General features: G+C 40.3%; 1 protein-coding gene across 1 annotated transcript in view; it reads left to right on the top strand.

Moving 5' to 3' along the window:
- LOC110988756 (unconventional myosin-Id-like) overlaps positions 1 to 21,176 on the top strand; it is a 43,459-nt gene that overhangs the window by 9,202 nt on the left and 13,081 nt on the right. Inside the window, exons 4-14 of the mRNA XM_022252556.2 lie at positions 1,450 to 1,615; positions 9,477 to 9,623; positions 10,891 to 11,010; positions 11,792 to 11,998; positions 13,262 to 13,404; positions 15,176 to 15,401; positions 16,211 to 16,341; positions 17,783 to 17,912; positions 18,245 to 18,322; positions 19,738 to 19,904; positions 20,505 to 20,712. Coding sequence (XP_022108248.1) covers positions 1,450 to 1,615; positions 9,477 to 9,623; positions 10,891 to 11,010; positions 11,792 to 11,998; positions 13,262 to 13,404; positions 15,176 to 15,401; positions 16,211 to 16,341; positions 17,783 to 17,912; positions 18,245 to 18,322; positions 19,738 to 19,904; positions 20,505 to 20,712 — 1,723 coding nt within the window. The remainder of the gene's footprint in view (positions 1 to 1,449; positions 1,616 to 9,476; positions 9,624 to 10,890; positions 11,011 to 11,791; positions 11,999 to 13,261; positions 13,405 to 15,175; positions 15,402 to 16,210; positions 16,342 to 17,782; positions 17,913 to 18,244; positions 18,323 to 19,737; positions 19,905 to 20,504; positions 20,713 to 21,176) is intronic.

Here is a 21,176-nt window from a genome sequence, read left to right as displayed (position 1 = left end):
CAGGATGACTAATAGTCATGCAGGCAGCTGTACAAGTTTTTTTTTCTCTTAACTTTGTATGTGCGTGAACAGGCATTTGTGCATGTGAAGTATTTAATTTTTTGGTGTTTCGTTCAATGTACATGTTATGCATGCAGACCGTGATCTTGCATGAGCCGCTTGTGATACATTTACATGTATGTATTAGAAAAAGGCATTAATTTCGTGGAATACCAGTAGATTTAATGCCATAGGCCGCTGTGTTCGAATAAGGGCTGGATGTGATTTCGAACTGTGAATGTCTCAAGGCCTAAGTCTGAGTGAGATCAAATACACATGTAGTTGAATGTATTTGGATTATTTATTCAACCTTCCAAATCCCCTCAAAAGCAGGAGATCAGTTCCTTGTAAATATCAACGTAGGTTTCACATTTTGTTTTTCAAAGAAAATGATAATGTTGAGGGCTTCTGTTAAGGAGCAGTAACATTTGTTAGACAACAGCCAACATTAACAGATGGCAAGTTCCTGTCTTTGCAGTATGTTTCAAATATGATTACATTTTCTGTCCCAACTTAAGTGACTTTTTATTCCACATTACACGCAAATATGGAGGTTGTAAAGGTGTCGGTCTGTTACCATGGCAACATTAACGACCTTGAAGCAAGGTCCTGTCTTCACGTATGATTACATTTTTTCCAACTTCATGAAGTTTTTATTCCACATTACACCCAAAAATAGAGGTTGCAAAGGCGTCAGTCTGTTATCATGGCAGCACATACTGTACCTGTACATGCACATGTACAATGTTGCTGATCCTAATGTAAAGTCCAAATTTCAGAAAGAAAAAGAAATCTTTGTGATAAAGAGATAGGGTACTTCTGAAGAAACAGCACTAGAGTTCGCAGTCTACATGTGAGTACACGTAGGTCCTAACAGGTTGTACATGTACATGTATGGTACCTTGTACACCTGTACCACCATATGATAGAACAGGATACGTTGTGAACATCCTTCCCTATGTGTCAGTGTCTTAACCGTGGAATTATCCAGAAACTCAATGTTTGTACTGAAAGTCCAGTAAAAAAATGAAGTAAAATAAACAAAGTGGAGAAGAAAATCTGTGCCTTTGTGTTTGCCACATGCATTCAGCTGGACCGTACAGTGTATGTGCATGTTTTTAAGTTTACTCATTTATAACAGCTTGAAGTAAGGTTTCGAATGCAACTTAAACATTGTAACAGATAACACTGTAACTGAATTTTGACCTTTTTTATTTTGTTGTTTTTCATTGATTCAGAAATAAATGCATGTAGAATGTATTTTAATATTTTGATTATCAATTGAACGTGCAATATTGGAATAATTGGCATTGGCTTTAATACATACATGTATACCGGTGCAAATAGTGGAAGACCCAGACATAGCTTGTATGGTTCCAGTGGATGAAGTTGTGCATGTTTTCCCCACAGAGTGAAGAATATCCTCATCCAGTCCAACACCATCCTTGAGGCCTTTGGCAATGCCAAGACCAACCGCAATGACAACTCCAGCCGCTTTGGGAAGTACATGGACATCAACTTTGACTTCAAAGGAGACCCCATTGGGGGTCACATCAATAACTACCTGCTAGAAAAGGTACCTGTAGGCAGAGAGATTTTCACACTAGGATTTAATAATGCCCCAGTGGATTGTTCCATGTCGAATTTGCCCCGGGCGCGGCATTATTTTTTGTTGGAAATACAGGCTTTTTAAAATGACAAAATACTACCAAAAAACACATCCTTTACAGAGTTGGAATTTACAAGCGCTGACCCTTGGTGGTCATTTGATCAAGATTTATGTGACATCTCTTTTATACGCATCATCACTTTTTTGAAAACTGGGGCAACACGTACCTGTACATGTATATCATGGGGGATATACATGTACTTGAAGTTGCTGCAGTGCTCGGCCACGGTTCATGGCCACATGAGGGATCCGCACACGGCCAACCTTCACGGACTAGTTAGAACCTCAACGGGTGTACAGGAATCACTTGAGCATGAGGACAAGTATAGTCATCATGCAGCACTGCGGCACATATACAGAATTTGTTGGAATGGGTTTAGCTGTCCTCCGTATTTCAATAAATCCCTGTGTGTTAAGACATCATCTGACATGAGGCACCGGTAGTTCAAGTGGGTGCAAGTAACTCAGTGTATGGTATCTGGTGATTACAACTGTGCCAAAATATTCAGAAGAGTAGATTTCTACATTTTAGGCTGTAACCTTTCCTCTTAATTTTGTGAAGAAGCCAATAAGCACTTTGTAGAGCAGTTTCACCAGCTTTCTGCAATTTCCACTCAGGTGAAGGAAGAGAAGTCAGTGATGTAAAGTTAGAAACATACTGAGCAAGATAGGTACCATACATGTACATGAACTTCAACCTCAACTCACTGTAAGCATATTTGTTCATTGAGTCTGTGGATTGACTGACTTGGATTGTCCTGAATAGTGGAGCAGAACTGTTTAAGTATTTGCCTCAGTTGACCCTAAAAACACCAGCCAACGTTTGCACCCTTAACATTCAGCTAGCTTAAGTATGTACGTGTAAATGTACGCTATAATTTGTTTCTTTCTGCTATCAAATTCCTCAAAGTTCATAGAGGCACTGCAGCCAGAGTTCTTGAGCGGAAAAAAAAAGACAAACATGAAATGTTTGGTTTTAGAGGTGAGAGGAAAACTCTGCAGCAATATTCTAAGGGAAACTCATATGGAACCAGATAGGAACTGAACATCCAATCAATACTGACCTACATGTACGTACATGTACACAGTATGAGGAAAGCTCTGCAGCAATATTCTAAGGGAAACCCATATGGAACCAGATAGGAACTGAACATCCAATCAATACTGACCTACATGTACGTACATGTACACAGCATGAGGAAAGCTCTGCAGCAATATTCTAAGGGAAACCCATATGGAACCAGATAGGAACTGAACATCCAATCAATACTGACCTACATGTACGTACATGTACACAGTATGAGGAAAGCTCTGCAGCAATATTCTAAGGGAAACCCATATGGAACCAGATAAGAACTGAACATCCAATCAATACTGACCTACATGTACGTACATGTACACAGCATGAGGAAAGCTCTGCAGCAATATTCTAAGGGAAACCCATATGGAACCAGATAGGAACTGAACATCCAATCAATACTGACCTACATGTACGTACATGTACACAGTATGAGGAAAGCTCTGCAGCAATATTCTAAGGGAAACCCATATGGAACCAGATAAGAACTGAACATCCAATCAATACTGACCTACATGTACGTACATGTACACAGTATGAGGAAAGCTCTGCAGCAATATTCTAAGGGAAACCCACACAGAACCAGATAGAAACTTGACATCCAATCAGTACTAACCTACATCTATGTACAGTACATGTTACATGTACACTGTACATGCTTCAAACCCTTGTCACAGAGGTGGAAGGCGAGGAAAGTTCCATTGCACCAACTGGACTCCTCGAGAAACTCTAGCTAATATGGAGTTTTTACAGATTACATGTACAAATTAGTAACATTTCTGACACCAGCATTAAACTACAAAAATTGCCCTAAACCAGGCGTGCAACTTTTCCTTGGATTAGCTGATTTCCTTGTTTTTTACTTCACGCTCATGCCACTGAAAATTTAAAAACACTTTGGACTTTCCTCCTCGTTTGTCAAGTGTGCTGTTTGTGAGAGACTTATGCACTGTTGAATTTCAACACACGTGTATAGCATTGCATTAATTGAAACTCATTGTTAGAACCTGCACTTATCACTCAAATGGGAACTGGATATTTGACCCCATTACCTGCTACATTATAATGTATTGGCGTATTCACATTGTCATCTATTGGTATCTATACTGTGGCCTCTATTGCAGGATGTTTTGTCTTTTTAAAAGACATACATGTAAACACGTATTTGGCATTGTTAGCTTTGAGGTACATGTAGACTTTACATGTGCCGGTATGTGTACATGTAAATGTAAAGCCTGATTTATAGTTGGTCAGTAGTTTCATTTTTACTTATATGAACTTACATGTAATAGCATCTTGGAAACCAAATCATTTACTTAAATGGGTACCGGTACATGTACCAGTACACTGTGTACACTCGTATATTTACAGTACTATATGTACATGTACATGTATGTACATGAAACTAAAAACATGGCCAATGGAAATGCTCTAAATGTATTAGATACATGTACATGTGTGTACAGTTTGTACATGTATCGGTACATTGTGTGTTCTCTATTATTGTACAAATGTAAGTACATGGATGCAGGGCACTTCCGATATTCCATCATGTAGTATTGGATTAACAGGTTGATTAACAAATGATAAGCCTAATGAGATACATGCCAGTATGTACTGAGTGAGTTCAAAGCATGTCACTGCAGTGGTTACCAGTGCATTCAAATTAGGCATCAAACTTTTTGCATTTGCTGGTTTCTTTTCCCTTTTTTCTTTTGTAGGTCATTGCACCGGTAAATTGAAAAAAACACTGTACATGTACAATGTTGACACATGTATATGTACATGGGTTATTCTATAAATTTGGGGTGCAATTTTTTTCCCCCTTCCCTGTCCCATCTAGCATACATGTAAGAGGTAACAGGGACGGAAAATGTCACTCTTTGTCATGTTTGGACCCCAAATTTGTAGAGTGACCCAAGGTACATGTACATGTATATACATGTATTTAATTTGTTTGGTTTTAGTTTTCCCTGATTCCCTTTCGGTTTGCCCTGGGGTGTACATGTACACGTAGCAACGTTATTTTGATGGGGGATGTGTTGGGTAGAGTAAATGTGAAAAGGGGCACTCAGCATCCTTGCTAAACCTTTTGTTTACTGGTCACCCAACTTTCTGAAAATACGAGGAAGGGGGAAAGCAACGTACTGTTCAAAATGAATGGCACAGCCTGCACTCTTTATGGCCACAAAATTTCTAAAGTTTTCACAACGTCGGGTATGGTACATGTAACTTAACAGTAAGGCAAAAAATCCTGCTCGTGGGGAAAAAATGGGCACTACCCTCCTTTTGCTGTAACAGTCAAAGATTCCTTCTACTTCCTACTACAGTACAATATACATACACGAACATATAGACATACATGTATCACATGTCACTTGACTGATTTTGACTGATAGGACAACTGTGTCAAGAATGCATCTCTAATGTGCAAAAAAGGGCACTTGTTACAAAATATTGGTGGCGGGGGGGATAACCTGTACGCCTAAGGTTGCTACATGTGTGTCACCGTTAAATGCGCAGAGAATCAGAGACTCAATATGTTTTTTACACTTACTGGTATGAACATGTATACCAGTGCACTGTGTATTAGAAATTGTGGAATTACCTAACAGTTCATTTGCTACCCTTCACATGTACATGTAGGTACCGGTACATGATGATTGTCAAGTAATAACATGTACAAACTTGTCCATTTTTAACACTAACAGTCCTCAATCCTCCACTTTCAATATGTTTTTACACTCATACCCCTGGGGTTAGGGTTATTGGCCTTAGTGTCATGTTTTTGCAAATAATATTTCATATGTACCGGTACACGCATATGTTTATGAACATGTGCGCATGTACAAAACATGTACCGGTAGATTTTTTACGGCAGCTTAATCCCATTTCATGCACATGTCTGTCACATGTACATGTACTTTTATTGTGCATACTGGTAAATGACAGTAGTTCTGCTTATACACGTATTTCAAGTTTACACACCCCATTGATTTTCACCTTGTTTTTCTTGTTAAGGCTTTATACCATTAAATTGGTCTGAACTGTTTTTTTTTTTTAAATGAGTAAATAAAGTGGTAAAATATTAATGAACGTGATGTTAGCTACTTGTACTTCTGATGGAGCCAGAGATTGATAGGGTTTGTAATGTGTTATTTCAGTCTCTTTTCTCACAGACATGCAAACATGATAAATATTTTGGTGTGATGGGTTAATTAAAAGTAATAGTATTGTGAACACTTTGCTATGAACACGTACATGTACACGTTACCGTATGCACATGTACATGTATGCTTTTCCTGCTGCGATTTGCTGATAAAATGTGAATTTATACATTGCACTGTACATACAGTGTACGTGTACTTGATTGCATACAAAATGTACATCCTGCCATTGTTGAATTTTAATTCAGACCGATGGCCCTTCCCAAAAAAGGGGAAAAGAAAGTGAATCAGTTCACGACTGATGCTGTCAAAAATGTATTTGAGCCCCATTGTTATTTTGTATGTAGCCTTCAACCCATCCTGACCTCATCTAGCCATTGTTTGGGTTAAGTGATGCTTAATGTCCGGCTTGCTGGCTCTGCATGCCAGCACATTTCCCTTTCCTGTTTGACATCCACACCCCAAACCAAGCAAACACCCCCGTAGATTCTTAACAAAGGAAGAAAAGACAACAGAGAGAAGAAGACAAGGATGTCAGAAATTGTCCTTAAAAGGATTGACATACATGTACGTGTACTGTATTCTAGTTTTGCAGACAAGTATTGGAACACATATATGTACAGTACGTACATGTACATGTAAATAAAAAAAAATTGCTCTGTCAATGCCCATGTAAACTGTGCATATGTACATGTACATGTACATGTGCAGTCACTTCAAGCACAAAGTACAATGTATCATTAGTGGCCAAAATTAAGTATCCCCCAGTTATGCACTGTCCCTTAATACCTGAATGTGGAAGTTGGGGTTTTCATTGCGAGAGATTTGTTTACTTGATTTGCATTACATGTATGTTTTCTGCAGATTGGCCTAAATTTCAGGCAGCATGTAGAGTCTCTTACATGTGTATATGTAAACTACTGGTACATGTACTGGTTTCTCCCTTTCCACCTGCCCACAGGAAAGTAAGAAAAGAGAATGGACAGAATGGCAAGGTAATAAAAGCGAGAGATCAATCAGGGGTGTATTGATTTGCTGTTTAATTGGGCCCCCGTCACAGAGTTGTCTTCAGTGCTGGCCGTGACAGGAAGATGAGCTAACCAACTGTATCAAGTATAGACTGTAGGTACCGGTATGTACATACATGTACATGTACGTATACCGGGAGTACCATACCGGCAGGCCTTCTGTAGGCATGTCAGGGACAGTTTGCAAGTGGACTTGCGGCACTTGATGAGGAAGATGCAACGTCAGACTGGGCGTGCAGCGGAAGTTGATTCAAATCAATACCCATGTATCGCAGCTATGAGGAAAGCCTAGGAATTACTTTCAGCTCAATTTTGTTGACCCAAGTGGGGCCGTGATTTCATTTCCATTAGCTTGCAAGTTGTTTGGTGCGGTGTAAATGGCAATGCGTACGCATCTGCTGTACATCCGTGTGGTTTAAGCTCATGGAGTGCAGATGTGAGCGTACAATAACTGCCTCTATCTTGGAACCAAATACTGTACATGTACTTTATACCGAGGTCATAGTGACAATAAAGTCTGGAATTTAGTGGAAAGATATTGGCAGTAATTATTGATATCATTAGCCATATATTGCTACAGCTTGAAGAGGAAGTTAGATGCACACTGTAAATTGTGCTCTCAAAATTAAATGTTATGCCAACAAGGAAAACCTGTAGAAACACCCATATATGTACATAGTGTAAAAAACATGCTTGATACATGTACATGTATATGGAGTTGTTCCAACTTCTAATTCTCTCTCAGAAAAGGAGGAAAAAGTTCATAAGAGAAAACAGGAATCCAAAATGTCGGTCAGCTAACTACCGGTACAAAGAAGGGACAAGGGCAAAACTTTGTGGCATCAAGGACAGGCTGTACATGTATGTACACTGTGTGTACATGAAGCACAAAACATGCTTGTATTTAAACACATAAAAAAGGAGACATATATATATGTGTAATGGGGGGTAACTGAAATATAGATATTAAAGATAAAATGTTTAAAGAAAGATGAACGCCATCAGTGGCTTTTCTGCTGTGTGGACATTTTCAAAACTCAAAATTAAATCATATTGAGGAAAGGACTTGGAAACATGCTTGGAATAGCATGAAATTCATGTTTGTCTGTCACTTGAACGTCAGATGTTCTGATACAGGAAAAGAAGTATTTGTAAAGAAAAGTACACATGGAAAATCAACCATTGACATCCGCAGCTAAAGCAAGTTTAATTGCAACTTTGGCAATTTGGGGCTAAAAGTGTTCATTGATGTCAAATTTTGTGATGCATTGATTATTTTGCATTTGCCACTCCTTCACAGACCTTAACCCTAACCCCCAAGGGTTGCTGGCCCTAACCTTCCCCATTCACACAAAGTTTATGCACAGAGGCTGTTGGACTTTGTTTTTTCTGAGGTATGCCAAACCCAATGCAAAAGCCAGCTGTTATGGATCTACCAGACCTATCCCCACAGAATTAAACACTTTAGTACTGTTTAATTCTGTGTGGTTGGGGAAGGTTAGGGTTAAAACATCCAATTTCCCCCAGCCACCCCTCAAGACTCAGACTAGTGACAGAAAAGCAAATTCACATGGACACAGAAAACTCATTGTCAAAATGGGTAATAAGAAGTGGTCCTGGGAGGTGGTGAATTGTATCACACAAGCTGCCAGAAAGGTATGCAGAAACAAACAAAACAGTAAAAAAGGATACAGCTATCTTGTTTCTTTTCTTCTTTAATGTAATCTTTATCCAGTGAACCAGTTTGGCATTCCAGCAGAGCATGCCTAAAATGAAGCAAATCTCAGGTCATTTGGGAACAACAGCATGCCCACACGAAGTCTGCCTCATCAGTCCGGCTGTACCCCCAACTTACTCATGTGGTTTGTTCTCAAATGACCTCACCTATTTTAAATATGTACTGAGCAATCTTATTCATAAACATTAGCATGCGGGCAAAATTTGAGTGTGTTTTTCAGTCACATTCATGCACCAAGCATTGGGCATGTACATGTACATGTATTTGTACATGCCCACAGTGAACAAGTCAGTGTAAATTCATTGATTGATCAACACGCAATATCAAGTGGAAACGCATTAACAGCAAACGTTCTCCTCTTAATTGTTAGAGGAACAGGTTGGTATAGGTGTACATGTACGTATGCATATGTACCGGTGTATGTAGGCACCAGTCCCTGTGCACATGTGCCATTGACATCAGTGGTTTTGCAGATGTTAATTAAAGTATATAGAGTGACGTAACGTAACGTAAGTCTCCTTAGTTGTGAGGTAACTTACCGGTATCAGGTTGAAAGCCTCTAGACAACAAGTACAGAGGTGGTTGTATTTTCAGGGAATATTCTATGCCAAATCTGGTGGCCGAAAAAGTCCAGGTTTGTTTGTACAAAATATTTATTAAAGAAAGTATTTTGACTTCTGTGGTTTTGAGAATGTTTATTCAAGCATTTCTATCAAATTTGCTTTCACTTCTGTGTTAATTTGCTTTGTGTTTTTAGTCAAGAGTTGTGCGGCAACAGAAAGGCGAGCGTAGCTTCCATTCTTTCTATCAGCTGCTGACCGGGGCCAATGAGCAGCAGCTTGGTGACTTGCAACTCAAGCGGGACTTCTCTCTGTACCATTTCATCAGTCAAGGCAATGTGGAGGTAGGGCACCAGACACAAAGAAATCGCACTTCATTAATTGCTTAGTGTCTTGCTCATACATGTATGTGAATGGAGCTTGTCTTTCAGAAAACAAATGACTCATTGGAAGGGTGATATTTGCCAATTATTGTACGTGTACATGTACCTCAACAGAATAACCGAGCTTGCTGCAAGCGTGTATTAAGCTGGTAGATACATGTTCATGTATTTGCTTGCTGCAAGCTTACATGAGATTGCACGTCATTCATGCTGTCAATGGCACGCAGAGAAGCTTGAGGCACACGCTTTAGGCAAGCTTGCTGCAAAGTAGACATGCTTACAGAAGTATGCAGCAAGCTTGCCTTTGGGCTAGCCAGCTTCTGACTATCCTGCGCATGAACACCTGAAGAAATCCATTCATCTAATTTTGGGGAAAATGGCAGAGCAGATCACGTGACATTAATTATACCCTCCTAATGGGTGGCATTCTTTTGCACCGGAAGGAGAATGCATTCTGCCCCGAACTGAAGTACACCCCCAATCGGCGAAAGAAAGACAGGTGGTTGCAAGCGGGTTCTTGTACGCAAAGACCATACAAAATACAAAGACCAGAAACTGGAGTCTTTTTTTTTGGCCTTAGTTATGCATACATACATTGTAAATTATTCATTGTTATTACATGTATATTACATGTGCATGTTCCTGTATATGTATTCACTGTGAACATCCATACATGTACATGTATGTTGCATTTACTGGACACACTGGTACATGTAGCTAAACCTCCGTGCATATACATGTATGTATAGGTATTGGCGTAGGAGATTGTTTCATTTCAGTATCTGAGGTTACAGTAATACTGCACTATTAGGCCTTGGTCACTTCCACCCTTTCGCCACACGTGGTGGGCATATCTTGCCTAAGGTTGAGATTCTACTCATGTACAGCTGGAAAATTTCACATGTTAGGGTGTATAGGGAGCGTCTCAAAAGTCGAAACATGCCTATTTCTACTGGAATGTGCCTTTACGGAACAATACAAATATGTTTCTGATGGGAATTGTTATATTCCCATCAGGTGCACAATGTGCCTTCTGATTGGGGCATGCAGTGCTCTTGCTGGAACACTCTTTAGTGTCCTAACTTTTTGGATGTGGAATAACAGTCCCACCGATATGTTTTCATAGTGTGCATGTATTACCAAAGAGGTAGGTTAAAAAAGCTATGGCTACATGTACATGTACGTGCAAACACGTTAGAAACAGGTTTTTCTTTTGTGGTTTGAATAGCCTGCCGCATTTAATGACAAGAAGAACCACAAGGCCACTCTGGAGGCTCTCAGGGACGCTGGGTTTTCAGCAGATCAACAGGCGTCTATGTGGAAACTCCTGGCTGTCATCTTACACTTGGTGAGCTTCTGCAGTCCACTGAATGTTGTCCAAGAACTTGAGCTATGTACGTGTACATTTGTACATGCCTCAGCTGGAAGGCACAGTGGGCTGTCTGTAATAGGCAGAGATGTTTTGTTGAAATGTACATGTGTGAGCAGGAGAGAATGGACATGTACGTGTACCTGAGTTTTTGTTGGTTCATGCTCAGAATGAACATTGGACATTTTTTCACTGAAAGTTTAATGTATTTCACTTCTGACAAAGTGGTGATGCCTAGTTTATATTTACAATTCTGCAATGCACATATAAGAACCAACCCTTCAAGTAAGAGTCTTCTATTCCAGAAGGTCAAGTAAGAGTTTTCTTTATGTATGGTATGGGCTCCGAGATGGACCAAGAGAGGGCACAATTTTCTGTGCAACGAAGGCTCGTTTGGTAGTTACTGCGCACCGTTGGTTCACAAACGACTTTGAAATGTAAGCGTTGCAGTCGCAGCATTACCAGTGCTGCTGCTCAGAAAAAAGGTTAAAAGTGTCCAATTACATGTACTCTATGATGTGCAAATGCCACCATATTGATTAAATAACAGGTTTCATCGCATTGTGCGGGACAACATCGGGGGGTTTTCAAATAAAATAAGAAATTATAAATATTGATAAAATATTAGAAAGTAATAAGCGAAGAATGTAAAGAATTGAAGTTGCTAAAAAAGTTACCGAAATTCCCAGATTCCAGGATTTTAAGTCATTTGCAAAGTTTCTGTGATTTCTGATGGAATGCTACAAATGTGATTACTCAGGGAAACGTCCACTTTGAGAGTGAGGACAAGGAGACCTGCTCCGTCAGCAATCCTGGGGAGCTGTCCACCATCGCCACGCTGCTCAGCGTCAGCCAGGAGGAGCTGCAGACGGCTCTGTGCTACCGTGTGGTGGCAGCCAAGGGGGAAGTCATGGAGAAGAGCCACACCACGGAGCAGGCGTATTACGGCAGGGATGCGTTTGCCAAGGCGAGTGTACATATTAGGATTAGAAGTATTTATAAGGTGCAAATTCCATAGTTACATGTACTGGTATGATCAAATGTGTTGTACAACAAAGATGTATACTTTATTGACTTTAATGTGGTCTAGCCAAAGGCACCTAAGGCGGCCACCAAAGACCAAATTCAACCTACAGAGCACTAGAGATTGCAAATTTTTCTCTACACAAAGGGAGAAAAACTGCAGAACTTACAAACAAAAAGGCTTGTGTTCTGGAGAGAATAACAACTAGATTACATGTAGTTAGCTAGAGATTTAACCATGACCAAATCATTCTATAAGGCATCAGTCTGAAGACCGGGCTTCTCTTTGCATTGTCACTGCAGACTACCTGTTATGGGCAACATTTGGCCTTCAATCTACAGGAATAACAATGTGGGAAAAATGAGTGGGCATTTGTAATACCCTGCTGATTCTCTGTCCTGGTTGGCTGATACATGATCATGTGGGCTTCACTAGCTATTACAAGTTTGAAGGTATCACGCATGTGTAATTTCGGGGATGAGGTACTATGCCCAACGTTTTTGAGTGGTTACAGTGTCCTCACGTGATGTGAAAAGCAACTCAAAAACTACATCTAGGGAAACTAAAAGGATTCTGTTGATGTACACGTACCTGTTCAATTCTGATTACTCAAGAAAGGCATTCCTGTTTTATTGTTGGTTGGGGGTGAGGCCAAAGTAGCAGCGTCCATGAGTAGGATCATCTTCCACACTTTGACCCAACCAAGCATGACGAGTTAATACATGCATGTCAACCACGGAAATGAAAAAAGAATTCTTTAACAAGTGTATACATCCTCCGGTGAACAACATTTCATAGAAAAATTGTGTGTGTATGTACACACACCCTTACACAGCTATACGTGTGGGGTATTTCCTTTGTTCTCGTGTACAAAACTCCCACACAACACACACAAAATTTCAAATCACTCCAATTTAATCCAAATTCACTTTCCTGGGTTGAAATTTCAACCGTATGTCCCTTAGATAAAACACTTCAATTTGCAACAGATTTTTACCCATCAAAAATTTCCCCTTTTTGAGTTATTTCCAAATATCAGTTTCGTGAAATTCTTGTGGGGTACCAATTTTGGTACCCCATAAGGTAAAAACTGGCCTTGTGGGGTACTTCCCATTGTTCTGGTATCCCACAAGGCCCCATGTATAAGCGCACGTCATCTGGCGTCAAGTAGTTAAGAAAGTCTATTCACTTTGTTTCTTGCTACAGGCCATATATGAGAGACTATTTACCTGGATTGTCGGGATGATAAACAGTGCGATTGAAGTACGAGGGACCAGTCTAGAGCATGGCAAGAACACTGTCATAGGAGTGTTGGACATCTATGGTTTTGAAATCTTTGATGACAATAGGTATGTACATGTACCATTGTAGCAACATGTAAATGGGTTTCTAATTAATCATCAAATCATCACTGATAAATGTTTTTTAGCACTTTCTAATTCCGTGTTGTAGGAATATGCAATGTAAATCAGGGAAAGAATCATGTACATGTGTTTTGGTGGAACTTGAACCTGCATGTATGACCTTCCAGCTTACCTCTACAGTTCTCTGGTCTCTCAATCAAGGTTGTTGTGATGGGGTCATTGGACTGGCTTGTTTGAATATGTCACAATACTTTGCATCACTAAGAGGCCACCAAGGAAAGGCCATTTTTTGCAGTGCACTGTGGGAGATGGTCGACTACTTGAATTATTCACATGTACACGCGTGCAGCAGCAGGTACATGCACATTTACCACAGACAAGGACCAGTGATGGAGTTTTTGCTCTGGAAGGATATAAATTCTGATTTGGGATTTTACTATGATCCATACTGTCCACAAACAAGAGAAAGTTCCAGTAATCATTTATGTTTGTAGTATTGCACAGACCAGGTCGGACCAGGGTGCGTAATAACAGACCTCCCAACACTGGGTATCAAGAATTCAGAATCCTTCTCCCCAAAATTCATACTTTTTCATGAAAATTCATAATATTATACGTAACATCATATTTCTCCTGTAAAAACTCACCGCATGGTACTTGCACTCTTACACAATGGTGGTCGATTCCACAGAAGGGTTTTGTCATGTCACGGACCCTCTACTTGGTTCCAAAATGTTCTTCTGTCTGTAGCAAAACCGGACACCACGCAATGCAACATACAATGTAGCTTGTCAATAGAGGGCGTTTTATCACTTGATCATGTCCAACTCGCAGCAGGTACATGTCAAAAGAGGGTGCTGTCACGGACGTGGTTTGTTGCGGTACAGTTAATGTACAAGATTATGTGGACATTTTCCGATAACTGATAGGCACGTCAAAATTGCTATTTGTACTCTGTCCGCAGTCTCCTGAAGACGGACAGAGTACACTGTTCGAAACGTCGAGTTATTCCCCGGTTCTTCTCAGAACCACACATACTCAAAGAAGAGATAAATACACGGTGTTACCGCAATCTTTACTATAGATCTAGTTTCTTTCACCATGAAAACCTTTAAGTCTTATAAAATTGCTATTTGGCAGAAATTTTAGGGTCAAAATCGGAATGGCGGAAAGGGAGTGAAACAGTGGAAATTTTCTGCCAAATGGGTTGGGAGGTCTGATGATACCGTAAATGTTGTTCACATTTGCATATCCCTATTTGCTGATCACTGTTCATCTCCCACAATACCTCTAGAGAATTTAGCAGTCACAGAAACTTGTTCTAAAAGCAGCGGCAACCAATTAAAAAGGAAGTAGCCAGGATAAAACTGTGAATAAGGAAAGTAAAATGAAATTGATCCTAATTTGACTGATATACACATATAAACATGTATGTTTTATGCAGAATACAACAAACCAATTGAAGAACAAACTTAAAAACGTAACATAAAAACGGCTATTTATTTAACAAAGTTTCAGCCATTCGGCCTTCATCAGGTTACGTATATATGGATTGTATACCTGCAACAGTTCAACGTGTACATGGAGATATCTCTTTTCTACGGAACTGGATCTTCTGAACCGTAAAAAAGACAGAACATCCAATTTACCCTAGAATCCTTTGTTTTCTGACAGTTTAATATGTCTTAGGCCACTCAGATTGTTACCAGTAAAAAAGAGTGAAGTGACGTGTTCTCCCCCCTCCCGTATCCCCCAGTTTTGAGCAGTTCTGCATCAACTACTGCAACGAGAAGCTGCAGCAGCTTTTCATCATGTTGGTGCTGAAGCAAGAGCAGGAGGAGTACCAGCGAGAGGGCATTGAGTGGGTCACCGTGGAGTACTTCAACAACCGGATCATCTGCGACCTGGTGGAGGAGCCTCACAAGGGCATCATGTCCATGCTGGACGAGGCCTGTCTGAACGTGGGCAAGGTCACTGACCAGGTAAATCAGAGGAGGCGTCACGTCGGACTTGTCTTTATACGGTTGTAACAATTGCCTACAGCAGGCAAGACACCAGATGCAGACAGTGGCAAAATAGATGGTGTCTGACACCGTTCCGTGAAACATTCATTCTTAATGGCTTCCGAAACTCTGGAAATTGTCATTTGAAATGCCTGTTTAGGGGTTGATACCGGCTTTTGAAGCCAAAGTTGTGTTCCAAAATCCATGCATTTCGTTCATGATCAGCTTTTCTCTTGACGATTCGGATGGTATTTTCAAGGAAGGAGAATATGAGAAAAATGTGTTGCGAGAGTGACATCGTTGCATACCCATCATCTCAGCTTACATACCGTAATTTGCATGGTTACGTCTTCTCTCTGATGAAAGGGCTGCACGCAGGCATTATATACATGTACTTCCAGGATGAGACCTGTCTCAATTTATGCTAGGTCACTGGTTAGTTCAACAGACATGCAATGACAAATGACACGGTGACAGACACCTGGGATTCCATAATCACAAACCAAGAACACTGTTACGCAGAATCTGTACTGAAACATTGCAGGTACATGTACACTTATAATTTTTATGAACACTATTGCTCCCCACTGGAGTGTGAACACTTGAAATACATGTACGTTTGTGATTCATCTTAAAAATGAAAGTGTCTGGTTCTGTGTCTTGTATGAATATTACTGTGATTGGGCTTGAATTACCAGTCAGGAATGCAGACCTGAGGACGTGCATTAAACAATTAGTCATTTTTATTTGCACACATTAGGCAGCTTTCCACTGTCTTATGTCCCCAGATGTTTCTAGAGGCTATGAATCAGAAGCTAGCCACCCATCCACACTACACTAGCCGCACCTTGAACCCTGCCGATAAGTCACTAGAGTACAACAGAGACTTCCGCATCAGACACTATGCTGGAGATGTCATGTAAGTAAAAACTGACAACAGCCAAAGGGTCAGGACAGTAAATACTTGCTCCCGTCTTCAGTGTTATTTTTGAATGAAAATCAGCTACATTGTAAATCCGTTTCCTCAGAGTGGACAGCATTTGAAGCATAAGAAAAAGAAGAAAACTCGAAAAAGAAAAGAGCGCTGTGCCCCCAAATAATTTACTTTAGAATGGGCATGTGATCACTCAGCCCTTGTCAGGTTTTGTACATACGTGTATATGCACTTCTTTTTAACTACACCGCAACACCTTTCTCTACTCTACAAAAAAACGTCGTGTGCCCGACAGAAGGGCGTAAGCGCTTAGGCCCGTTTGTCGGGAAGCATGATCACTGCAAAAAAACTTTTCCCAGCAAAAGGACGAAAGTATGCAACTATTAAATTTTAATGAAATACGAAGATTTCTGGGCAAAAAGTAAAAATAAAAAATGCCCAAGTCCTTTGATTAATAAGTTGTTCAAAGGTTGCTTTTGTACAGCCCAGGTTGATTTTGTAGTAAATTATATCGGGTTTTACTAAATAAAGAGAGTGTGTTTCTTACACCCTTTTGCCGGGAACATTTTTTTCTGCTGTGATCATGCTTCCCGGTGAAAGAGCGTAAGTGCGCTTACGCCCTTCTGCCGGGCACCCGACGAAATGTGAGTTGATTGTTTAATGTCTACTACTAGTGTCATGTTTGAAAGAAAAAAAGTCTGTTGAAAAGCATCTTCATCCCCTCTGTTTTGGATATTCTGAACTTGGGAAACTCAAACAGGTCTTATTCTTGGAGCATAAACAGTAAATTCTGCCCCCCCTGTTAGAATATCAAAAGCTACTTTGCCACTGCCAAGATAATGGAGCTTTTCGGAAGACTTCAACAGGTGCATTACAGGTGCATAGCCTTATCTTAATAAAGTGAAGTGCTATTTTTTGTGGGCTACATATAAAGGACTTAATTGCCAGTAATTATTACATACATGTAGTGGTTTCCTGTAAGCAGCTGATCATTTTCCCTCCCACAAGATTCTAAGCAATAACAAGTAATTATCAGAGTTATGTTTTGCACTTCATTACATTTGAAAGTTAAACAAGGGTGAAAGGAATGAGACATTTTGTGCACAGAATTCATTTTCAAGTTCACACTCACATTTCGCAAAGCGTAAAAATGCGTTGGGAAAAGGCGTGAAATCGACATAAATCTTCCCAACATAAATCTTTCCAAAAAGATGTGAAAATGTTTTTTCACTTTTGGCAAATGTGTGAAAAACTGTTCCCACATGGGGAATGGTTTTTCCTGTCATGTGAAATGATAATGTGAAATGAAAATTTCCCATTCCCAGGTTAACTTTCAGTTGAGTGTACATGGACCGAAGATGTACAGGAAGTAATACCCATGAACCAACCTACAGTGCTTTGATCTCCTCTCATACGTGTCTCACAGGTATGATGTGAATGGTTTCATGTACAAGAACAAAGACACGCTGTATCAGGATTTCAAGAGACTTCTGTTCCTGAGCTCTAACCCAGTCATCTCTGAGATGTGGCCTGAAGGACAGAAGAAAGTGACTGAGGTGTGACCGCTCGTTACTTTTGCTTCATTTTTCAATTGAACATTTTTGAGAATTTGTCCAAAATACATGCATGCAAAATTGTGCTGCCTCTCAAGTTTGAGTTAACATTTTGGAGACTTTAGTCAACTCTGTAAATAGTAGCACACGTTCTGTGCTTCTAAAAACCAAAAGGAACGACATATTCCCAAAAATGCAACTGGTGCATTTATACAAAAGATTTTAGGACTGTTGGGTTCAGTTCTATGTAACGCAATGATAGTACATTGTGATAAAAACAAGTTGAATCACTTGAAGCACTGAAATTGTTTTTTGCCCTGTCACGTATATGACAGGTAACCAAGCGGCCACTCACCGCAGGAACAATCTTCAAGAATTCTATGATTGAGCTTGTGAAGAACTTGGCATCAAAGGTGAGACAGGCATAGAATACGGCCATTTCACAATAGTGCACCACCAACAGTTTGTAACGGGTTGGCCAATCATAATGTGCAAAATCTGTCGACCCAGTGCGCGTTTGGAAAGGGTCGGCAGATTTCATACGTTGTGATTGGCCAACACGCTGCAAACTCTTGGTGATGCACTGTTGTGAGTTGCCTACATTATAGTGACAGCTCCCTAGATAATGTGTGTTTGTTTTACTAGGTGCCAATTTGTAAGTCGTGTTCAAATTTATGAATTTCTTTGAGTGATGACATGCTACAATGACTGACCATAACCCGAGTCAGGGTACCAGACATTGTCAGCTTCCATGGACCAAATAGACAGTGTGGGCACCAAGAAAAGTTGCTGCAGTGTGTGGGCTGATGTGCAAATCACGTGCGACTGCAAATTAAACTTGTTTTTTGTGTGTAAAATTAGCAAATCATTGCAAAAACTTGCCTGGTGAAATGTACATAAATGTAAGCTCATGACACTGGTTAAGGTCCTGTGTAACCTTGGGCGGTATTGCCTTTTTTGATACGCAGTATCCGTAAAAAAAAATACCGCGGTATTTACTAATACCGCAGTATTCGTTGCAGAAGGTATTACGTCATTAAAAAGCAGCGGCGGTGCTGGCATTCAAAGGCAAACCACAAACAAAGCTAGGGCCAGCATAAAGGGTTTTTTAACGTCACAAAACCTCTAAACTTAATAAATATTATAATTATCTGTCCATTTGATGTCAAATAAATATTATTTATTAAGAATAAAAAACCCGAATGGTGTTTTAAATACTGATTTGTTGCTCTGTGATTCCTACTGTGTGGTCACTCGTATGCTGTGAAAATCTGCACGTGTACTACAGTCAAGTTGGTACTTGCTGAGACAGTGCGTTATTGTAATGATTACGTGCCGGTCACCATTGGCTGCTCCTCTTAGCTGCGCCTTAACACTGCGCGTGTGTAATAGTAAGGTGGCTTCCAGAAAACTCTGCCACGTGGGTTGATGGCTGCATGCTGAAGAATCACGTTACATCTTATCTCCTCACCAAAAGAGACAATACGAACACAATGCTGGGTGACTGAAACCACAAAGTATGCAGTCACTGTTGTGGATATAATTGTCTGCTTTCATCTTATGAGGGTTGTGGGAACATTCTGAACAAATTAGCCAGAATACCGCGGTAGTAAAATTCAATACCGAATTAGCCGGTATTCCGGTATTCATGGATTGTTAGTCGGTATTGTTCAGTATTTAAAAAAAAAGCGGTATTCAGTGATATCAAAATACCGCCCAAGCCAACTCCTGTGTGAAGCATATTTGAAGTACGCAAAAAACCTTTCATCCCACCAAATCTGCCAACACCCAGTCATCTCACACATATTCATCATCTATTTGTCATCAGGAGCCGTTCTACGTCCGCTGCATCAAGCCCAATGAGGCCAAGTCACCCCTCCTGTTTGACCAGGAGCGATGCCTTCACCAAGTCCGCTACCTGGGACTCTTGGAGAATGTTCGGGTGCGTCGGGCAGGCTTTGCATCTCGTCAGCACTACACAAGGTTCCTGCACAGGTTAGTGCATGAAACAGTGGCACATTACATCAGGATCAAGTTGAAATGTTTTCCATATTGTAGTCTGGTCTTCGTCATCAGCGTAACAGGATTTTTTGCCCCAGGAATGTCAAATCGTATGCTGTTGGCTTTATAATGATTGAAGTAATATGCATTAAGCTTCATTGGTTATACATGCACCGGTGCATGAACAAACAGGGTTGATGTCAAAGACATAGCCTGAATCGAAGCTGAAATTTTGGACACCCCTTTGATCAAAACTTGCCCACTTGCTGTGTGGGGACTGGTAATTACCTCAAGGCTTCATTACATGTGTAATTTCTCCTTCCCTTCTCCAAGCTGTTCTTGCCCATGGCGTCTCTCCTTCACAGAGGCTTCTTACCTCATACTTGACTGCTGTCTTCACCTCCATGCAACTTCTGATAGGAGCAGCCGATAAAGACATACATCTTCCATGCAGTCTTGTTGGTTTTGCAGTTGGGTACACACTTGCAAAGATTGTACTGTGCCTATTTATCTGTCTGTATGTATTCAAATGGAGTATAGGAAGTGGGGATTTATGCACCAGTTACATCACCAGGTTTTTTTTCCTTCCTTTAGGTACAAGATGCTCTCTCAATTCACCTGGCCAAACTTCCGGGGAGGCGCCGACAGACAAGGTGTGGAGCTCTTGCTGCAAGAGAAGCAACTGGAGGACGATGTCGCCTACGGTAAAACCAAGCTGTTTATCCGGACACCGCGCACCGTGTACGCGCTAGAGGAAGCTCGTGCACAACTCATACCCCATATCGCTGTCTTCCTACAGAAGGTGAGTGGATCACTTTTAATATGCTGTCCCATCATGAAGCTAGTCAATGTATTGGTTGTATGCCAGAACCCGCTTTCTGCCAAAGCTGTCGCACAATTTTAAGTTCAGTTTATCAGAGTAATGATAATTAGGTTTATTGACAGGAAATGCAAACTGGAAACATTCAGATGCACTTCGCAACTATTATTAAACCTGGCACATTATTGAAGTGTACGTTAAAGCTAAAATATATCAAAGATTACCCAAATTCCTTGATTCATTGAAATTACAATTTAACATCAGAGTTACACCAAAAGGACATCAGTGAAAATGAATATGAAATCAAAAATGAAATCCACATTAAGGGTCATGGCATTTATTTTTTCCAAATTTTTGTCAATTGTACTGGCACTTATTTTTTTTTAAATGCAACAATTGAGTCTTTGACTTCAAGTATTTTTTAAACTGAAATGTTTGGAATGAAA

Source organism: Acanthaster planci, linkage group LG17 (assembly GCF_054643075.1).
Source record: "Acanthaster planci isolate LZ-2023a linkage group LG17, COTS_SCS, whole genome shotgun sequence".
NCBI lineage: Eukaryota > Metazoa > Echinodermata > Asteroidea > Valvatida > Acanthasteridae > Acanthaster > Acanthaster planci.
This window is presented reverse-complemented; position numbering and strand designations above follow the sequence as displayed.